The sequence below is a fragment of the Centropristis striata genome, chromosome 11 (assembly GCF_030273125.1).
Source record: "Centropristis striata isolate RG_2023a ecotype Rhode Island chromosome 11, C.striata_1.0, whole genome shotgun sequence".
NCBI classification, from domain to species: Eukaryota; Metazoa; Chordata; class Actinopteri; order Perciformes; family Serranidae; genus Centropristis; species Centropristis striata.
In genome coordinates, this window is record NC_081527.1 from 29,016,781 (window position 1) to 29,031,855 (window position 15,075).

A 15,075-nucleotide genomic window follows, 5' to 3' on the forward strand; every position below is an offset into this window, starting at 1 on the left:
TTGACTGACAGCTGGCACAGGTGGTACCAACCTCTGCCAACAGGATACCAGGTGTTGGTGCCAGGTCTCAGGGCCAGGGAGCTTGTTGCTAAGCAGCCGCTGGTCCCAGTGTGCTGTCAAATGCCACAGCAAAGAGTCTGACAGGGCTGTACCATATGCCCGTTAAAGTTTTCACCCAAATCTGCTCCCTCTCTTGGGGCTACAATCAAGCCAGAACATAAAACATAAAAACACCCAGCTGGTCGATGAATATTCCATCCCGGCTGATAGCTATTTCCACTTGTTCCTCTATCATCGTTTTTTGTTTTTTTTTCCTCCTCACTCTCACATCTCTGCTTGGTCATAATACCCAGAAAAACGCTGCATTCTGTGCATGATATGCCAGGAGATCTGTTATGTTCTCAGTCAAAGATGTTATCTTTGCTCATTCCACCTTTTGTTTGCCGTTGTCGGAGCAGACATTTGCGGGGATTAACAGTGACTCCCAAGAGGCTGTTTGGCTCATCTGTGTTGTTTTGAGTACCGACTTAAGCCCACAGCTTTGAGCGCAGATTAAACTCCCACATTGTTTATGTGCTCGAATCAGACACCGGTCTCGTCGCAAATCCCGGGGAATATCAGAATCAATCAAAGAATCCCATTCTGCACAGGAAATTGCTTAGGTATGTCTTAATCAAGCTAATGGGAGTTTTAAAGATCCTCCTCCCTGTTTAAAGCCAGGAACACCACAGGCATTTACCGGAGACTATAACACCGCACCTCGTCTGCCTGCGGGAAGTTGATTGGCTCATCAATGTAGCGGATTAGGTAGAGGATGTGAAACAGAATAGCTAAGTGTTCTGCTGTTCTTCGCATCAGCTCAGTCAGACAGGCAGCGAGGATTAGGGCCAGTACTCTGATACAGCGAGGACGCTTATTATTGTTCTTATATTAACTTTACTTCACAGTCTCACACACACACAGACACACACAAAGTCCTTCTGAACCCTCTAAGCAACAACATGAAGAAGCTTGATCAGAGCTCTCAGAGTGCAGGAAGTGATGGACACCAGTTACCCTTCTGTGACCTTTTCATTCTGGCTTCAATTAAATATCAGGCAAACATATTAAAAGTCTTCAGACTAATCTGACTAGCATTTAAAAACATTTAAATGGCCTCCCCTCATATCCTACTTTCATAATTCACTAGAATCCACTTGAGCTCTTTGTTGACAGGATGCACGGTTTCTCTTCATTTCCTGTATTTAACATGCTCAACAATCGGAAATTGTTTGTTTGTTTGTCTGTTAGCATTATTGATGCTATGAGATACAGGCCTGTGTTCCTAATGGTTCGTAATGATACACTCTTAAGCGGCTGCAGGCGAAACTTGCAAAACAAAAGCACATCCGCCCACGTAAACATAGATTCATAAGATCAGATAAAGGTATTGTGTTCTGTAAGTGGCAGGTCACAGTAGAAGGTAGAGCGAGAATATTCACATTGCTGCTACAGCTGGGTGGTACTAGACAGTGAAGTTGGTCTGTGCTGTTGGTTTTAGTGTTTGTACACAAGTTTGTCATTAAATGGATACAGAAAGGAAAGCTAATAGCATTGCTTCCCATTCAGAGGAGAAGGATTAGATGTTAACAAAAGTTTGCACAACACAGCTAACATTGCATTGGGCTGTTTGCCTTTTCCCCCCTATATTGACATGCAGCTGATTCATTCCTGCAAAGTGAACCTATGATGTAATAAATCAATATCAGCTGAGTATGAACTTTTTCACAGTAGCTTGAGTTTCAGGGCTGCAGAGGGAACAGAGCAGCTTTAGTTTGTGCCTCGAGATAAACCCAGATTCCATCATCAGACCTCCTCTCCTCACTTCTCATCCCGCAGGTCCCGAGGGTCTCGGCTTCAGTATCACATCTCGGGACGTTCCCATCGGTGGCTCAGCACCCATCTACGTGAAGAACATTCTGCCTCGGGGAGCCGCGATCCAAGATGGCCGCCTGAAGGCAGGAGACAGGCTGCTGGAGGTGAGAAAGTAGAAGTGCAAGGAACTTTTTTCAAATGGAACATCCTGGAAAGAAATCAAAGAACATGTTTTTGTACCGTGTAGCAAGACAGAGCAGCTTTTGAAGTTGCGCTATTTAAATTTGCAAATGATTTGCATAAAGGATTACACTGTGAACCCTTTGATCCACAGGTTTATTTTTCTCACTTTTTTGAGCTTTTGATGAAATTACAAGTTGATCACTGTATCGAAACTTTTTTTTTTAGTATAGAAAATGTGTGGATATCTCTGTTTTAAACATTGCAATATGCAAATATAATCACTTTGAATCAAGGTTCTTATAAAATCTTAAAGGTTTGAAGAAAATGTTCCATTTTAACTGTTATGGTTTCAAGGTCCTAACCTTGAAAATATGCTCGAATTTTAATATACTCCTCAAAACATGATAGATTTTCAACATAATCTGGTTTTTGGTTAAGGCAATCACTCATTTAAACCACAAATATTTTGATATATAAAAATCAAGAGATCCCATCTTCATAAGTGTTTGTTGTCTCCTGGTGTTTGTAATAACAGCTGGTTAAAAAAACAATATACATTTTTGCTTAAACATTGAATTTACTACCCTTTAAGGCCATTGAGGACAAAAATGTCTATTTTTTTTTTACTTTTTTCTACACAAACCTCAAAATTACCAAATGTTTAAACATTTTTGGCATTTTAACCCTTTTTGACTGGGGCTGTAAATTTAAAATTTACTACCCTTTAAGGCCATTAAGGTAAAAAAAATGTCCACTTCCAAAAAAATGCTATAAAAGCTTTATAGATTAATTTTTTGTGCACTGTTTATTCTGAACCCATTAGAAAAATTGAAATTTGAACTCTAAAAATATATCAAGAAAAAAAAATCATCAGCAGTATCGCAGGCAAAATTATTGCCAAAACAAAAGTGAAAAATAACAAATTTGGTCGATATAAGAGGGTTAAACCTGTTTTGAATCTTGTTTTACTCCTAGCGCCTTGGGATTGCTATTAACATGAAAAATGCTTTACAAATAAAATGTGTTATTATTTTTATTTTAATTATTATTATCATTATTGCTGTGGGTATCAAGGAATTCTGTAAACTTAATTTAGGCACCTTGAAAAGTGCTTTTGAATTTTCTTAAAAAGCTGTACAAACCCTGTTGATTATTTCACCTCGAGGTGAATCCATGCAGGTTATTGAGAACTGAACCTGCATTGTGTCCTGTTCAGGTGAATGGAGTGGACCTGAACGGGCGGACCCAGGAGGAGGTGGTGTCTCTGCTCAGGGCCACGCCCATGGGCGGGGCCGTAGGGCTGCTGGTTCTACGACAGGAGGACACGTTCCTCCCCAGAGACGTGGTAGGTCTCTCTCTCTCTCTCCACCTCCTTTAAAAACATTCCTTCAACTCTTCCATCCTGTCAGCACAACACACTTCACATCATGACATATGAACAGTCCCCCATGCATGGATAAGTATAGATTATGAGTGTGTGCTCACGCATATATGTGAGTGTGTGTCTGTGTGTGCTCTTGTGCTGTCATGAGTGCTGTTAATCCCCACAGCGAGTGCCATGTTGTCTTCTCATTTCCCAGCTAACACAACACGCTAGCCGAGCATGCAGATTGATTGTCCCGCTCCGCCGCTGCACTCCTCTCTATTACCGAGCTGCGACTAGCCTCAGAAGAGACCTGTAGAGCTCAATCTCTTCTCTTTATCTCCCTCACTCTCTCCTTTCCTCTCGCTTCACTCCGTCTCTGTCTTCCTTTATCCGTCACCCTCCCCTCCCACTCTTTTCATTCTCATTCACCAGTTCTCCCTTTCTTCCTCTCGCTCTGTTTGGTTACCTTCTCCATCTCAGCATTTCCATCTCTCTGGCTGTGTTTTGCCTCCGAGCTGACTCGGTAGATTGATGGATGTGGGGATGAACAGACAGACGCAGGGCAGGTAGAAGGCAGAGAGTGAAAAACACACTTGGCTTGAATATCAATCAGGCAAAAATCCTCACACATTACGTTTTTACAAACGGCAATACAAATCTTTGTGTGCTGTTTTTGGAAGCTGCTGCTGTCACTCACTCTGGACAGATGCCACTCACAGCTCGAAACTTCAGTAATTCATGCAAACCTTTGCCAATTTACTTGGTATGTTTGTTTTTTTCTAAAGATTGTGTTTCTACATGATGCCAGATGTTATACTTCATTATCTTAGCAGAAAATCCTGTTGATCTGTCGCACATCTGGTCCTACCTTAAAGTTGTTTGATAAAGAAGTGAGCTCTTAATGGCCGAGACGACACTGAAGCTTAAGTGTAGTTTTTATTTTTTTCAGTGTAGCTTTAAATCACATTGGTGTTTACTCCACGGCGGTAGTTGATGATTCTCTGCCATCTCTCTAGCCCCACTAGCCGGCTTTAACACACACCTTATCGAGTTGTTACATGAGTTATAGCATCAAACAGCCTTAAATCCCCCCTCTGTTGTCATAGGAATGGTCTCTCCCAGCACCCTCAGCAGTCACTGGGGCCATTAGAGGCACAAGCAGCCATTCGCTTGCAAGTAGTGTCAATCAAACGGCTGATTGGTGACAATTATCACAGCAAGGGATGCAGAGGAGGCTATTGGCTGGCTGTCGCCACGGGCCAAGTTAGATGAGAGGAACTGCCACGCTGGTCGATACTCGTCTTAAGATTAGAGTGGAGCGTCGAGTCCAGCTGACTCTGCGTAGTTGGTAGTTAGATGGTAGGATTTATTTTATCTGTGGTTATCAGCCGGAGAGGGCGGAGAGGGTGATGTGAAAGGGTTGAGATGGGACTCGAGGGAGATGAGGTCCAGTGCACAAAATGAGCAGTTTGTCTTGATCCAAAGCTGTGAGCCAGACTGAGCATTTCCTCATGGGTTTTTAAATATTACTAAAACATGCATTATATTTCAATAAAAAACATAAAATTGAGCTTAATCAAAACAGGAGAGTCAAGAATAAACAACACATATTCTTGGCATATAAGTGTGAATTGAAAATGGCAGCTACTAAGCTTTATGTATTGAACCTAATGTATCATAATGAGAAAATAAAGTCAACAGCTGTTGTATCATTTGTACAGCTCCATGCAGCAGGTATAAAACAGGAGAGCTGAAACTCACTTTGTTTATGTTCACTTTACTTCTGAACCTATATAAATCTTACAACATAACATAATTGCAAAACTTGTTATTGGGCTTTCCGCATTAATGGCAGTCTAACAAAAGAATTACTGAGAGAATTGCTATTACTATGCTAATATGCTGTTATTAATGCACTGCACAGTGACGCAAAATCACATTTAGTTTCATTGATTAAGAAAGAGCACGGCCCTTTACTGACTCATTTTTTCCTTTTATGTTCTTTTCTAGCAGATTGTTAGAAGATTATACTTATGCACTGTCAGCTTTAAATCCAAGTAGAGGTTTAATTATTTTTCCACAAAAAAAATGCAGAACATTTTGCAGTTTTTTCAGTATGGCAACCAGTGTATTTAGAGACCAAACTTATTCCAAAAGACCGCTGCTCACTTAATGATATCTCAAGCAATGTATTTCTCAATGACTATTGCACAGATCAGAGTGTGAAAACACTTTTTTTTTTCCAAACTCACCTCACCAAGGTCACTTTTATGCTGTGAAAGTGATCCGGAATGAACTGAGAGTTTCTCCTGTCTGAAGTTATGACAGTAAGAGGACACTGGTTAGAGACACTCTAGAGAGTAAATCAAACTGAAACTTTAAAAGTGTGCCGGGCTGCAAAAAAAAAGATTTATCCCCCCGTCCTTGGTCACATTGTGACATTTTGTCCTTGCAAACTCCACAGATGTTTTCGACCCACAGTTTATAAGTCTGAGTGCACACTACTATCTGTCTGCTGAGATTTATAATTTTCATATCCTGCATTTCCATTGACTCCTCACCCGGCTTCCATTTATCCTAAAGTTCTTTTTGTGTGCTCATATTTCCACTGTTCTTCTCAATAAACATTTTTACTTGATCACTTTTGTTTTTCTGCCATCCTCTAGAACGCAGAGCCCCAGATGCAAAGCCCCAGGGACTTGGTAAGACTCCACCTCAACACTAGCCTGCAATTAAACCTTCTTCCCTAAAATGCCTCCTCCTCCTTAACAGCTCCTACTCCTTTATTTAGCCTGAACTCCCCTTTGTATGGCTGTTATTAATCTCTGCTAGGAGAAACACGGAATGCGATCACCCAGCTGGGATGAAAACAATAACTTATGCATACATCCAGCATGCACTAGAAATCTAGCTGGTTAATCAAAGTGCAAGTCACTAGCAGTGCGTATGAATGTTAGTCAGCAACACTAATTTTCTCCATCCAGAGTTGCTCTAACAGATCACAATTTCATGGTTCATCACTGTGAACTGTTGAGGCTGCGCTGCAGAATAATTCGCTCCATTACTCCCCTCAGAGCTGTATTTGTCAGTGAAGGTGGAAACACATGGGAGTTTGCTTTACTTGTCGGCTGTGGATAAGGTTGTCAGTCTGGCCGTCTTGCACCAGACTCACTCTGATATGTGAGGTGAATAACAAACAGTCTGTTTAGTTTGTTTTTTACTTTATTGGGGAAAATAATGCAGTCGGAGCTGCCTGTTGCTCTCTCTGTGCCAAATGTGCACAGAAACTTTGACAACTCTGACAAATGACGCCATCTGTAATAGAGGCACTTGACATATATTGCCGAATATATCATATCCATAAATACCCAGGCAGTGAATGCAAATAAACATTCCTAATCTATGGATTTTACCCTGCAGTGGCAGCAGATGTGGTTTGAGTGTGACAATCTACCTTGTGTGAAGAACGGTCTCTCAGCAGGATGTATGGTGTCTCCGACTGTTCCAGTACAGTCTCTATGGCCTGAATGTTACTCTGCACATAGCACCTTGAAAGGTTCTGCACCACAGCAGCTGTTAAAAGCTCATCCGTCTTTACTGCTGATATTAAAAGGCTATTCAGATTTCCATAACTCTCCATTTACACAGTGAACTTGAGTTGTAATTTGCCAACCGCAGACTCCTCGTCTTCACATCTGGCCTTACCTTCAGCTTACATCTGGCCAAGTGCAGGTAATTGGTTGCATTTTCCGCGGCACGCTAGAAGTGTAATTGGCCGGTTAATTTGATTGGCGGTCGTACCTGACAGCTGCGTGGATGATCCTCATCATCAAGGAATGTTATGGCAAGACACTGTCGATTATTGTGACTGCAGCTGGCACGTCTCGCATGTGCTCACACATTCAGACGTGACGACGTGTATCATTCCATCAGACTTAAAATAAGTAGAGGACGACACCTGAGAGTAGGTCTTCTACCACTGCTGCTTTGTTAGTCAGAGCTGGCAACACTGGGCTTAATGTCACATTATTAGTTGGCTTGCCACCTTGGCTGCATTGTGCTTTGGCATCTCAAGCTGCACGAGCTGTGAGAGATGACTTGAGTCTTGAATGTTTTAAAGAACTTGCCCAGAAATTATAGTTTTCTCTTACTTTCTCACTTAGTTTTTCTCAGTAATGTAATGGAAATGGAAGACAGAGAGCTCAGATTTGATAGTATGCATTTTTGTTGTGGTTTGATGAATGAGGAGCACGAGCAGAGAGGTGGTCGTTCAATGCACATTTAATCCACACGAGTCTGGATTCAGTTCTGCCATGTGCATCAGAATGAATGAAAAGATTAGAGACTGAAACTTCATATATACTCGTCGTGGCACGGTGCCTGTTATTCTGGTACATTGAAGGTTGCTCAACATTGTGTTTATACTTGGGCTGCAAATAACGATTATTTTCATAATCGATTAATCCGTCTATTATTTAAATGATTAGTCGATTTGTTTTTTGGTCAATAAAATGTTGAAAAATATCAATCAGTGTTTCCCACACCACAAGATGACGTCCTCAAATCTCTTGTTTTGTCCACAAACCAAAGAGATATTCAGTTTATTGTCATAAAGGAACAAAGAAACCAGAAATATTCACATTGAAGAAGCTGAAATCAGAGAATCTGTACTTATTGTGTTTAAAAAAACGTCAGCTCAAACCAATTATTCGATTATCGAAATAGTTGACGATTAATTTAATAACTGATTATCGTTCGATTAATTGAATAATTGTTGCATCTCTAGCTTATACGGTCAAGGTGTCAACACAGATGTAATATATCTTCAGGGTGGTCATCTTATATGGTCAGCCTGTTAACATCTGACATCTTAGTCAAGTGGTCAGAGGCAACACAAGCCTTGTTCCTTTAATACACAAATATCTAAGTATAAGTTTATGCTGAGCTTACATGCTGGGCAGAATTGCAAAGAATGCATCCTGACAAGATTCCTGGTTGGATCATCTAACTATTTTACCCTGTTTGGGTTAAGTGTTTCTAACAATCTTTCCTGGAACAGATACAGAGAAATCTTCAGTCTCACAGTTAAAGTAGATCTACACCAGGGATGGACAACTGGACGTCCGGGGGCCGCATACGGCCCGCACCCTCACTTGAAGTGGCCCTCAGTACAACTACATGCATTTGAGCATGAAATCTTAAAAGTGCAGTGTAAAATTGCACAAAATTACTTCTTGCAATTAATGTTGGTCTGCTGTTCTTGCACTAAAAACAAAATAAATCACAGTAAGTGGTTATTTTTGATTTGTTATACACTTTAACTGTTATACACTGCAAATGATTTGGTTCTTACCAAGATACAAAAAACAACAACTTTAGATTTAGAAGTATTAATAAGTTATAAGTGATTATTTATCTTGTTTTAAGAGTTCAACATGCTTATTTCTAGATTTAACAATCTTAATTTAAGAAATCTTGTCAAGGTAAAATATTATTAGAATAAGTTACTGCACTGTAAACATATTTAAAAATGCAGTTTCATTATATCTGTTTAAGTGCACGGTCCTATATGTGGCCCTGTGGTAGTGTCCATGAAAAATTGGGGCCCCCTCCAGCATTTAAGCTGCCCATCCCTGATCTACACCATAACACATATAAATGTATGCAAACAAAACCCTGCCCAATGCAATGTTTAAGGATAAAGGGAAGTATAAGCAATTGTTTCATTTTCTCTGGATGAGATGATGTTGACATCCCTAAAAATCAATGCAGCAGCAGAGCCAGATAGGTTGAGGAAACACACCATGCTGTCTCCTCTCCCCTCCATTTTGTCTCTTCTCAGCTCCCTCTCTTCCTCCCTTTCTAACTCCAAACCTCCAGATGAGCCTCTCTCCTCCTCCTCACCCTTTCCCGGAACGCCAACCGCCATAATGGATTCAGTGCTTTTTCAGATGTTATCTGTTGTCAGGCGCCTCATTTTAAACATCTCGCCGCCAACAACAACAACAACAGCAGAGGCACCGTGATGGTGCTGAGCTTTAGATGCAGCGCGTGCACCTAACAGAGCAGGGCAGCTTTTAATGGACAAGCATCTGTTTTCAAGTAATGGATACCTTTCCTGTAGATGAACAGATAATTGGATGTTGAGTGGTAGGGTGGCAGCTAACGAATATTTTCATTATTAATCTCCCGATATTTTTTTTTTTGAGTAATAGGTTTATGTTAAGAATTTCTGAAAATGGTGAAAATGCTAAACATGATGTTCCTAGATCTTTTGGTAATTTAAGAGTGCAACATTTGGAAGTGTTATGTTCATAATGCTACAATAGTAGTTTCAGTCCTTTGAGGAGAGATAGAAAGTTAAAAGTTTGAGTGAGAACCATTTAAGTTTGATGAAGTATAATAGTACCAGGCACAGCTTTTGTCAAGAGACCAAGTGGCAAACTTCATGTCAGGAAAGTGAAGCCAATGGGGCAGTGCCTTAAACCTGCATTCTTTCTAATGGCCAATGGGGGGGAGACTCCATTATCAGCAAAAAGAAGACGTCTAAAAGAAAATGACTCTACATGTCACTTGATTTGTTACCTCAGTAAACATTTTCCTTATGAATGTATGGTCTCAATTGCTAATTTCAAGTCTTAAAGCAGGGTATGCTTGCTGTTTACGCAAGTTAGTAGCATTATGGTCTCTTAAAAAAGTATTGTTCTGTGTTCAGTTTCGCTAAAAGACACACCAAAAATGAGCAAGCCAGTACTAGCTGATAACTCAGCTGCATTCTCTTGTCCAAATATGGGGACTTCTGATTCCAAAAATAACAAGATGGCGATGGCCACAAACCAAAATGGCTATGGCCAAATTCCCATACTTCAAAATGATCGTCCACAAACCAGTGGGTTACATCTTGTGACAACATTGTAGCTACTATACATCAACTTCTCTTCTACAGTACATGGCAGAGACTAAATACTGAATCATGAGAACCCACGCAGTAACAGTATGTGAAGATATATGGGTGAAAATAAGACCCCACATAGTTTGTAATGCATACAGTAAACAGAATTACTGGTACACTCATGCTTCATCATGCTGCAGACTGTATTATCTTTGTGCATACATAAAACATGCGTCCATTCAGACAGCTTGCATAAAGAGAGCTGATGTTGAAGAAGAAAAGAGGTTTCAGTCAAGATTACATGCTGGGCTTAGTGTGCCTTAATGGAGCTTAAGTATATCTGCTGATTGTGTTACCATAATGGCTTCATGCCTTCTATTTTTCATCCCTTTGTACAGTTAAGAAAGTGCAATTAATTACATAAAAAAAAAGCTAACAGAATATATTATGCAGACAGCTTTTAGACCTGCAGGTTTGTGGGCACTTCAGCCGGGGGTTTTGAGGTTGGCATGGCATGACTCATCCTGTGAGAGAGAGCTCTGTTGAGGGCTACACGGCAGACAAAATGCAACAACTGAAGTGGAAAAAGCACTCACTTCTTGAAATCGGTCCAATGACCCAAAAATCACCCACATTTTCACAGCAGTCCACTAGAGGCTGTCATTACTTCTGTGACTCTCTGGTTTAAGTTATTCTGCTTTGAAATAATATAAACTTTTCCTCATTAAACATTATAGTTTTTGTACAGCAACATTATTCATTATCGATGCTTTGGTGTGTGTGTTTGCCCTCCAACCCCCTCAATACATCACGTCCTTAACCATCCATGTGAAACATTTGGCCACCTCGAGCTATATTTTGTTGCCTCACCACATTCCTGCACTGACTTATTAAGTGTTCCCTATCTAAGGGGCCCTTGTGTCTAACCTGTTGACTTTGACTGCTCCCTTTAGCACCCAAGGCAGCCCGTGACAGCCGTGAAGCCCCATTGGCTGATTGAGGTAACTGCTGCATGACATCACCAGCTTGGGTCATTATGCTGCATAGGGAAAAAGCATTAAAAGCAAATGAGCTGCTTTGGGTGGCTTCACAAATTGACTGGGAGTCATTTAACCAATTCATTGCTTTGCCAATGGTCTGTAGAAACAAAACACTTTGTTGGGTTTTCTCTGTCTCTCCCTTAGATGCTCTCACCCTCTCTTCTCTTTAATTTTCATTGTATCTCTCTTCTTTCCGTCTTTGTTTCTTCCCTTCATATCTATTTTTTTACACCCATTATTCCTCTCTTCCCCTCTCTTTCTCAAAGACACACACTTAAGACACACTTAAAGAGGCAAATCCTCTCCCCTGCTCCTGGCTTCTACAATAGAGCACTGATCAAAGGCATCCGTCTTTACATGCCTGCCCTGATAGTTCCATAATGGGCCCATAACGTGAACATTCGGCTCCATTGTTTACGCCATTAGTCACACAGGCTTATGGAAAATTACTGCGATGCTATATTGAAAAGCCATCAGCAGTGGCAGCAGTAATGCTGCAGCAACACCGTGCCAAGATGCTATCTATCACACGTGCATGTTTCCTCTCCTCTCTGCACATAAAGCTGTTATGAAACGGCAATCTGTTAGCACGCTGTAGTGTAATGATGAAGGTTCTCTTGATGACATGATATAGCATTCAGCAAAGCAGAACACGTGCTGGCTGTTCGTGATGCAGCATATAATCATATATAGTTATTTTTATTATTATTATTATTACTATTCAGAATGTCTATAACAGGTCTGTAAGTGTGGTGTTATTGTGTTATATGATGCGGTCGATACGACATTTAGGCAACAATTTAAGAAACATCATTAACACAGCTTATTTATATTTTAGTCAGTAACACTGTCAGGGTATGGTTATTAGTTACTAAATTTAGCAAAATACTACTATTGACATTGCATAACATGCCATAACTAATGAAAGAGCAAACTGCACCTGAAGGTTCTGTACATCTGAGGACACTAATAAGCATCATTTTGTGTAATTATCACATAAAAAGCAAATAATTCACCAATGGGTAATGAGGTTGTTGTTTTTTGTTGCCATCTTTCATTTAAATGTATATGCTTAAGTTTAATTTGCAAATTTAAGGTTTGATAAATTTGACTTTTACTTATAAATGATTCCTTTTTTTTGTATTGCTGCTTTTGCTTAAATATATATGACCCTAACTGATTTGTGAACAAATGAATATATCAAATCAGCGTAAAGGTGTTGTCATTCATGTCAATATGATAAAGACGTTGTTTTTCCAGTGTATGCTCCTTTATTCTGCTTCAATAATTACAGATAGAAATATACTTTCAAGTCCAGTTGTTGAATGTTTTTGCATAACTAACATCATGTACATATGTGTGTATATATATATATATACATATATATATGTCTAAACTGCATATACAGTAGTTACAATAATCATCTCGACCAGCTAAAATATTGAAAACCTGCATATTTGCTAATGTGAATAATAAAACATGAGTATAATTTTATATTCCGAAATAGATAATTTAGCATAATGAGAACTCCTTTTGTATTTATGTGCATACTGCTGATGTTTACTTATGATAGAGTGCTTTTACTTTTTGGTATTGATGCTTTTACTACTTTATACTCCTACTTTATAACTACAGGGTTTGAATACTGCTGCTTTGGCTGCATATTATCACAGAGTTTTTCACATAACAGAATCATTACAGGAGTTACATAACTTTGTATCATTATTAGCACAATAGGATAGCCGCAGTGATTAATGGCTGCAGCCCCGTGGCAGCGGGCTCGATACTTTTTCTGTGTGGTGTAGCGGCCTGTTGGTGACACATACGAGTCAATCAGAGAGGGCCGTTCTACCACAGAACAGGCTCCCCGGCTTAATTAAAGTGATGTTTCAAGCTGCCACCTGGCCCGTGTACACACACACACACACACACACACACACACGCACACACACACATTAGAGCCACCCCTGCGCGCACACACAGTATAGAGTTACATAGACTATACTGAGGCCTTCTACACGGTACAAACTCAGAAAGCACACCAGCCATATGGTGCACTTCACACAAACATACCTCAGACTCCACATTCACACATAAGTACACTCACACACTCAAGCGCACACATACGTGGTGCAACATGGAGCAGCTGCTGGTGTAATTGCTCGAGGTTGGATGAGGTTATAAATGCTTTCTAGTGGGGTTTCAGCGCTGTTAAGAGCGAGCCACATAGAGTTTGACCGTCCAGAGAGAGAGAGAGAGAGAGAGCTAGAAAGAGTGCAGCTGATTAGTTTGTGTGTGTGTTTGTGTGTGTGTGTGTGTGTGTGTGTGTGTGTGTGTGTGTGTGTGTGTGTGTGTGTGGATTCTCATCGATTCTCTTCATGCTATAGTCGTCAAGTGTCAGTGTTGTGCAGGCACATAAACAGTATATAAGGACATTTGATTGAGTGTACATGCTGTTTGTGTGGTTGTATGGACACATATACACCTATAGGTGACTACAGACCTCCCTTCTCTCTCTCTTTTTCTCTCTCCATCACTTACTCACACACACACACACACCTGCCTTCCTCAGTTCCTCCATGCTGTGCTACAGGTATTTGATATTCATGGTCTATCAGCATGGAGCTACAGCGAGACGTGTCAGAAAGAGAAGGAGAAAAAAGAGAAGGGGAGGGGAGGGGAGGACAAGTAAGGGTAAGAGTGAAAAATCGGAGTTGTGAATAGAGGAAAAATGGGAAAAGAGAAGATGGAGAGCGGAGAAAAGGAGCGAGCAAGAGAGTGGTGGGAAAATGAAGAGGAGAGAGAGTATTAGGATTTTCTGTATGTCCACATACTTTTGGTCATATACTGTAGACGGGAAGGGGAAAGAGGGATGAGGAGGAGGATAGAGTGGGAGAATGGGAGTGGTAAAGGTAGTGATAGAGAGTAATGGAGGAATAGGGAGAGAGAGTCAGAGTATGAATAAAATGAGATAGATTGTGCTACAGTAGGCAGCCAACAATGCTCTCCACGCCCGACTTCCCTCCACCAATTACACCCTTCACTGCCTTCTTCTCACCTCCTTCCCTCCCTCTCCCCCTCCGCTCCCTCCTCCCCCTTTTTTAAATTCCCCTCAAGCGGCTCTTTCAGATGCCATCAAATCGACAGGTTTGTTTGGCCAAAGTTGAGCTCTCTCCGCCAAACCCCGGGTATCGTTTCAGGCGTGTGTGTGAGTGTGGAGGAGGAGAGGGAGAAAGTGTAAATGAGGAGCGATTTTCATTTTACTTAATGCTAAAGATGGTGAAAAAGGAGAGTGGAGGCTCTAAGAGTGGATTGGATGAGCAAAGTGGGAAGGCTTCAGAGGTAGAGGGTAGTAAAAAAAACTATGGAGAAGGCAGTGAGAGGGGAAGCGACAGAAAGCAGGAAAGCGCAAAACCCCTTCTTTGTCCTCTTTCAGTTAACAAAACTGTGCCAGGAAAGTCGACTTAGAGCTTGTTAAACTTCTGATCAGCTCCCTCCTGCTCACTGCCATCACCTATACTGTTTCTTAATACGGCCAAATGAATGATTTAGTTATTTTTATCTACCATTTCTGTTATCAGGTAACAGAAGCAGCAAGATCTCCACATACATGTACAGTGTGCGGTTGTAAGAAAAAGGCTGCAGTTTTGCTGAATTTGGGCTCTAAAACCACTGACATAGGTTAAGGGCAAAAAAGTTCCTGGTTAGGTTATAACAGACAATTTCAACATTATAATAAA

General features: G+C 40.7%; 1 protein-coding gene across 3 annotated transcripts in view; it reads left to right on the top strand.

Annotated features, from left to right (window-relative positions):
- The window catches only part of LOC131979811 (partitioning defective 3 homolog), a 293,005-nt gene that overhangs the window by 154,784 nt on the left and 123,146 nt on the right, over positions 1-15,075 (top strand). For 2 of the 3 annotated variants that reach the window (XR_009395141.1, XM_059343852.1), the window contains exons 10-13: positions 1,879-2,018; positions 3,254-3,382; positions 6,070-6,105; positions 11,249-11,296. Coding sequence is in view for 2 of the 3 variants with exons in the window: in XM_059343852.1 (XP_059199835.1) it covers positions 1,879-2,018; positions 3,254-3,382; positions 6,070-6,105; positions 11,249-11,296 (353 nt within the window). In the remaining variant the exon portion in view is untranslated. The remainder of the gene's footprint in view (positions 1-1,878; positions 2,019-3,253; positions 3,383-6,069; positions 6,106-11,248; positions 11,297-15,075) is intronic. The other variant, XM_059343853.1, reaches the window with a different exon arrangement.